The sequence below is a fragment of the Caretta caretta genome, chromosome 3 (assembly GCF_965140235.1).
Source record: "Caretta caretta isolate rCarCar2 chromosome 3, rCarCar1.hap1, whole genome shotgun sequence".
NCBI classification, from domain to species: Eukaryota; Metazoa; Chordata; order Testudines; family Cheloniidae; genus Caretta; species Caretta caretta.
This window is the reverse complement of record NC_134208.1, coordinates 187,982,535-187,989,346: the sequence shown is the minus strand read 5'-3', so window position 1 is coordinate 187,989,346 and position 6,812 is coordinate 187,982,535. Positions and strand designations below refer to the sequence as shown.

Below are 6,812 nucleotides of genomic sequence, written 5' to 3'. Positions count from 1 at the left end.
ATGACACATCTGATTTCCACCTTAGGGCTCTGAACCTCCGACGAGAATGCTCGGGTGTTATCCCCATTCTGACTCTCGCCTTGGATTTAAACAGTTCATACTTGTTCATGTGTTCTTTAGGCATTTCGGCTGCCACCTCAGCTAAGGGTCCACTGAGCTGCAGCCTCAGCTGTGGCGGTTCAGTGATGAGACAGAACACAGCTTTATGCAAGCAAGCAGGCTGGTCAGCGGAGATGGGCTGTTCTGCCCCCCCGCCTTCCACCTTCTCCTTTTATTATATTTCTCCCCCTAAGCATTACACACTGCTACCCAAAGGAATGTATGACGTTGATTAATATACTTAGTTACCATCCTTTATCTACTACAATCCTGGTTCTCAGGCCTTGAGCCCAGGCTAAGAAAGCCTCCCACAGTTGCTGTCCAAACAATCAAGTTCTCATGGTTCATATCTAGCCCTTGTCCTTGGATAGAGCAATGTGTGCATTGCTTCTACAAAACAGTCAGGGTGTGCCCTGCCTGCTTCCAGGTGGAATAGCTAAACATGACCTCTTCATCTCCCCGTTTTTTATTTAATGATATTTGGCCATCTCATGGTAGCCGTCAATTTGTTTTGTCATGCTATTTAACTCCCAGACAGACAAGGACATAACCTGGGGAGCTTTCCAGGGCAAAATTTTACAAAGTCTTAACAAGGAAGGAATACATTGTACACAGCAGCAGCAAAAAAATAAGCCCAATGATTACAAACACAGAATAACCAAAGCTCAACATCTGCAATATAATCATCTAAAAAGGGTACACTTCTTTTACTACAATTGTGACCAGCAAAAGGCAATATAAGTATCATTCTACTAAGACAGCAAAGGGTGCCATCACTTAAATTTGCAGGAATATAATTAAAGGTGCGTGAACCGAAAGTAAAAAACCATCCTGATGGTAGGATGATATGGCCATAATTATATGAAACATTAACAGCATGGGAACAATTTAAAAGGGGTTGAAAAATTTTTCGACAGCCCAAGGGCACCTTTGTACTAGTGCAGTTAACTACACGCGCACAGGTGACATTGTGAGCCCCGGCCGGGTACGGTGTGTGGAGGGATATAGCCGTGCGAGGCAGAGTATAGTTGGCCGGGCCCCAATTAGCCATGCTAGAGTACTGGGAGGAAAGATTAGCATAAGCAGAGAACAGTGTCTTATTCTCCATCTCCTCAGGGTGATGACATACTGGAATAAGGCATGTACCTAACAAATCTCCGGCTGCTACAGAATTAGATAAACAAAAGTGGGTAACATTTGCTATTGAAGCCAATCTTTCCCATATGTTATATGTCATTCGGGCTTGTAACGGGGGAGGCGCTTCCGAGCCAACCCCTACAGGAAATAGCAGGCACAAAAGGCACACAATCATCACAGAATTAGCAGTGATTTGGGCGAGAATCGCCACAAACAAAGTCTCAGGAGTCTCTGGCTGTTGATCTGCTGCCAGTCTTCGTTGAGCTGTGGCGACCAATGCTTTTACTGCTCCCCATGTCACGGGCTGGCTTGGGACACTACGCCTCCTCCGTTTCCGTCCCGTCGTTGTCGACTTGGGGGGCAACGCGGTCTCCTCCAAGGTCAGCTGAAACTCCGGTATGGGATTTGACAGTCCCTGGTGCCTTGCCATGTTGTTTAAGTGCCGGTCGCACACACCGAGCTGGAACCCACAACGGTCCTGCAGGGAGAGACACAGCAGTATATCCCCGACCCCAAGTGATTAGAGGTACTGGGCCCAGCCACTGTGGATCAGGCAGCTGACGGTAAAAGACACGCGGTCTTTCCAGTACCTCAGATTTGTAAAAATGCCGATCCGCAGGGGTCTGCTGATCTGCATTCAGTGTTAAATTATTTAAAGTAAACAAGAGGATATGCATTTGTTGTTGAATGTCTCCTAAGGTTCGGAGACGCAGCTCCCCTTGTTTTAATTGTTTATCTAGCAAGGTTTTAAGTGTGCAATTGGCACGTTCAACAATGGCTTGGCCCGTGGAATTATAAGGGATTCCGTGTTTAAGACGGACGTCCCAGCGGGCACAAAAGGTGGAGAGGGCTGCAGAGCAGTAGGCTGGGGCATTATCTGTTTTAATTTGGCAGGGGCGACCCATAACAGAAAAGCAGGCCAGCAAATGGTGAATAACTGTGTTAGTGGCTTCCCAACGTTGTGGGGTTGCCCAAAGAAAGCCTGAATAAGTATCAACGGAAACATGTAAAAACATATAGGGGCGCAATTGTGGCACATGAGTAACATCCATCTGCCACAGGTGATTTGCTGCGGTACCTCAGGGGTTAACGGCATAAGAAAAAGTAGGAGCAGCAGCAGCACAGTGGGGGCAGGAACAAACAATGGAACGTGCATAATCAGCAGGAATGTGAAACTGCCGGGCCAAAACAGAGGCAGACTGCTGAAAAAAGGCATGGCTTTCAATGGGGTCGGAAAAAAGGGAATTTACCTGACCACGCAACGCGTGCATTGCCCTCAGTGAGTGGCCCAGGCAGAGGGGTATGACTGCGAATATGAGCAACAAAGTAAGGGAAATGACGAGTGGCAAGAAGATGCTGCAAAGACAAAAACAGGCGAAGGAGGTCTGCATCAACCTGAGGGGTAATGAGGGCAAGGGGTAAATGATCAATTACCTGATAAACATAATGGGTATCCACAATTAAATTAAAGGGACAATCAGCAAAAAATTGAAAGGCCAAAATAACAGCAGCTAATTCTGAGGGCAAAGGGGGATGGTAAAAAAACAATCTTTTAAATCTAACACACAAAGTTAATCGGTTTGAGGAATTAAATTTGGATTTGGCAAGCCAAATTGCAAGGGGCCCATAGGTTGGATGCGTTTATTTATTTCCCTTAAATCATGTAACAGCCGCCAAGCACCCGATTTTTTCTTAATAACAAACACCGGGGTGTTCCAGGGACTAGTGGAGCTCTCCAGTCGCTGTGCTTGCAAATGCTGTTGCACAAGCGAATGAAGTGCTTTTAGCTTTTCTAGAGGGAGGGGCCACTGGTCAATCCATACGGGCTTTAAGGATTGCCATACCAAGGGTAAGGCGGAGGGCACGGTGGGTGAGGGAGGGTTTTGGGCCATCAGATGTTAATATCGAGGGTGGTGTCTAACTTTGTAAGTAAATCACGGCCCCAAATATTGAGGTGGACAGGGAGCACAAAAGGGCGGATAGTAGCAAGGGTACGGCCTCCCGGTTTAGAGACCGTGACCCAAGACAAACTTTGGCGCCCGGGTTTACTACCCCCGATCCCCCACAATTCTCTAGAAGGAACCGTAGGCCAACTAACCGGCCACTCCAGATCACGAATCACCGTAACGTCAGCTCCAGTGTCCACCAGCCCTGTAAAAGGAACATCATCTAAGAGAAGTGTTAACTGAGGTTTCGAGGGGCGGACTGACATTGTCAGAGCAACAAGTGGAGAAGACGCGCTGTGAGACGGCGAGTGAGACAACGTCGATCCAAAGCCGCCTCCGCCCCGAGTTCGATCCTCGGCAGCTGGCACCTGATAGGGGACTAAAATCAATTGTGCAATTGACCGTCCACGCGGGAGCGACTGTGGAAGATGAGTTCACACCTGAACCTTAATAATGCCAGTGTAATCAGCATCAATGACCCCTGGAATGACAAAAAAGCCCTGTTTCCCAGCATGTGAGCGAGGGAGAACAAGACCTACAAAGCCGGCAGGGAGAGGTCCCATCACCTGTGTAGGTATGGCACAGACCTCCCCTGGCAGCCGAAAGTCAGTGTCCTCCTGCATGATCAAATCAAGCCCTGCACTTCCAGCAGTCGCCGCCCTCATAGAGTCTATGGATTCCAAGGCAGAGGAGCGGTTGTCTGAGTAGGAAACACCCCCGTTTGGCCCTGGGTTCGGGGGGGACCCGTCGTGCAGTTTCCTGACCCGCTACGACACTGATTAGCCCAGTGATAACCTTTCCCACACTTGGGGCACTTCTTTGAGGGTCGGGCTGGTGCCTTAGATGAGCGGCACTCCCGCTGAAAATGACCCTCCTTACCACAGCGGTAACAACGCTTCCCCTCCTTCCCAGTTTTTCTGAGGGCGGCAACCAGAACTCCAGCCTTGTGGGCTTGTGTGCCAATGTTCTGGCACGCCCGCAGCATGTCTGAGAGCTCTAAAATACCAGAGGCTTGTGCTGCCTGGAGAGCACGGTGGCAATCCTCATTTGCATTTTCAACTGCCAATTTTAACAGGAGCTCGTGAGCTGCCTCAGTGTTATCCACCTGTCGGAGGATAGCCTCATGCAATCTGTTGGTAAAATCCAAAAAGGACTCTGAGGCACCCTGACGGATACTGACAAAGCTTTTGGTAGGCTTGCCTGAATCCGGGACCTTCTTGAAAGCATGCTGGGCACAGGTGGAAATAATGGGGAAGACGGCCTGAGGGAGTTGAGACTGCATCTCAATAGTAGCAAATGGGCCCTCCCCTGCCAAATGCTCATAAATGATACCGTGCTCTCTATGTACCTGAGCTTGGCGTTCTGCCATCTGCTGATACTCACTAAGCCAAATAACATACTGACTGGGTGACAACATCATGCGCAGCAGCGTTTTCCAATCCTCAGGGATTAGGGAGTACCCAGTACCCATCCCTTCAATGAGACCACGCACAAAGGTGCTAGTCAGGCCAAATTCATGAATTGCTTTCTTTACCTCTCTTACCACCGAGTATGGCAAAGTGGTCCAGGTGCCCACGGGGTTGTCCTGGTCATCATTCTGCCAGGTCACCGGGCAAACGGAGACCAGATCAGCCAGCTCCTCCGCTGTAAGATCTGATCGAGCTTTCGCTGCGTGAACCATTTGTTGCACCAGCGAAAGCTTCTGAGCAGATGCAGATGACCCTCCGGGGGGCCCCACGGGGGGAGGGTGATCACACACCGGCTCCGGTGGGGAAGGCCAGGGAGGCGGTGGTAATAGAGGCACTGGGGGTGAAGCAGGGGGAGGGATGGCTGCAGGAGCGGACTGGGGTGGCGGGATCGGCAGCCCCTCTGTTGGTGCTGGAGAGGGCCTTTCCGAGGCAACACGCTGTGTCGCATCGCCAGGAGGGGGGATGGCTGCAGGAGCGAACGGGCGTGGCGAGATCACCAGCCTCGCGAGGGAGGGCCTGTCAGAGGCGACACGCTGTATCGCGTCGCGGCAGAGGTGCCAGGCATGTAAAGCCTGCACGGGCGCCCGAGGCTCTTCGTGCAATGTCTGGCCCAATCGCTCCCAGTCCACTAGCTTAAGGCTTCCGGCTTCAGGGTACCACGGGCACTGGGCACTCACCTCCTGTAGCAGGAGAGTGAGTTCTCGAGTGGGGCAGTCATGCTGAGCCTTACGCAGCAAATATTGTAGCTCATTGCGGTGTTGCACTTGCAAAGCAGAGAGGGAGCTTCCCATACTTACCACAATGAAAAATACTCACCGGGATCCACGAAGCAGATGAGTGACGCGTCTGAAACCCTTGCCGGGCGAGGTGAGTGCTGAGGGCCCCACGTTGGGCGCCAGTTGTGGCGGTTCAGTGATGAGACAGAACACAGCTTTATGCAAGCAAGCAGGCTGGTCAGCGGAGATGGGCTGTTCTGCCCCCCCGCCTTCCACCTTCTCCTTTTATTATATTTCTCCCCCTAAGCATTACACACTGCTACCCAAAGGAATGTATGACGTTGATTAATATACTTAGTTACCATCCTTTATCTACTACAATCCTGGTTCTCAGGCCTTGAACCCAGGCTAAGAAAGCCTCCCACAGTTGCTGTCCAAACAATCAAGTTCTCATGGTTCATGTCTAACCCTTGTCCTTGGATAGAGCAATGTGTGCATTGCTTCTACAAAACAGTCAGGGTGTGCCCTGCCTGCTTCCAGGTGGAATAGCTAAACATGACCTCTTCACTCAGCTCTACCATGTATTGGTCGGTAGAGATGCTGTACCCAAGGCAGGCCCTTTCGAAGTTTTCTAAGAAGGCCTCAGTATCATTGCCTGCCTTGTAGGTGGGGAACTTTCTGGGATGGGAAGTGGTATCTGGAGAAGGATTGCTAGGGTTTGTTGGTATATTCTGCTGAGCCTTTACCTTCTCCATCTCCTCCACATGCTTCCTCTCTTTTTCCTTCTCCTCCAGTTCTTTGGCCCTTGCTTCCATAGCTCTCCTATGAGCAGCCGCTTGGTGTTGTTCTGCCTCTTTCGCTGCCTCCATCTCTTTGTCCCTTGCCTCCATCTCCCTCCTGTGGGCAGCCTCCTGTACTTCCTTCTCCATCCACATGAGTTCTATCTGTCTTTCATGTTCCTTTTGTTTTTCACCAGCCTCAAATCTGGCTAATTCCAGCTTTTGTTGAGCCATGGAGTCTGTCATACTAACCTCTCTGGTTTTAACTAACTTTACACCCGAGGTTTAGAAATAAAACAAACAAAACTTGGCTTGTAAAATTTTGCTGTTCTGGAATAGGATACCTATAGTCTCTGATAGTGATTGTCAGCCTACAGAAAAATTAAAAAAAAAAAAAAAACCTAACACTTTTGTCTTCAGGCAAATAGGTAGAAATCCCCTCTAGTTGCTCTTAGGTCTGTGAAGACTTGTGAATTTCCCTGCAGGATGTTAACTACTCTGCCTTTAGGAAGAGAAACTGCAGCTCCCAAAGACAATTCCCTTTTGTCTCTGCTCTGGCCCCAAAGCAAAGCAAAAAAAACTTCCAACTATTGCCAGTTGGAGACCTGCTTTCTAGCAGCACAAAGGATTTTAAAAATTTCCTTTTAAAATCTGTTTTTCTGGTTC

The 6,812-nt window shown here is 49.6% G+C and overlaps 1 protein-coding gene across 1 annotated transcript; it reads right to left on the bottom strand.

Annotated features, from left to right (window-relative positions):
* Positions 1-202: 202 nt before the first annotated feature.
* LOC142071643 (uncharacterized) lies at positions 203-5,128 on the bottom strand. The gene is made up of 2 exons (XM_075127199.1): positions 4,531-5,128; positions 203-1,714 (listed from the first exon to the last, which is right to left on the bottom strand). Exons 1-2 carry the CDS (start codon positions 4,861-4,863, stop codon positions 686-688), a joined length of 1,362 nt encoding a protein of 453 aa, XP_074983300.1. The 5' UTR covers positions 4,864-5,128; the 3' UTR covers positions 203-685.
* Positions 5,129-6,812: the final 1,684 nt, after the last annotated feature.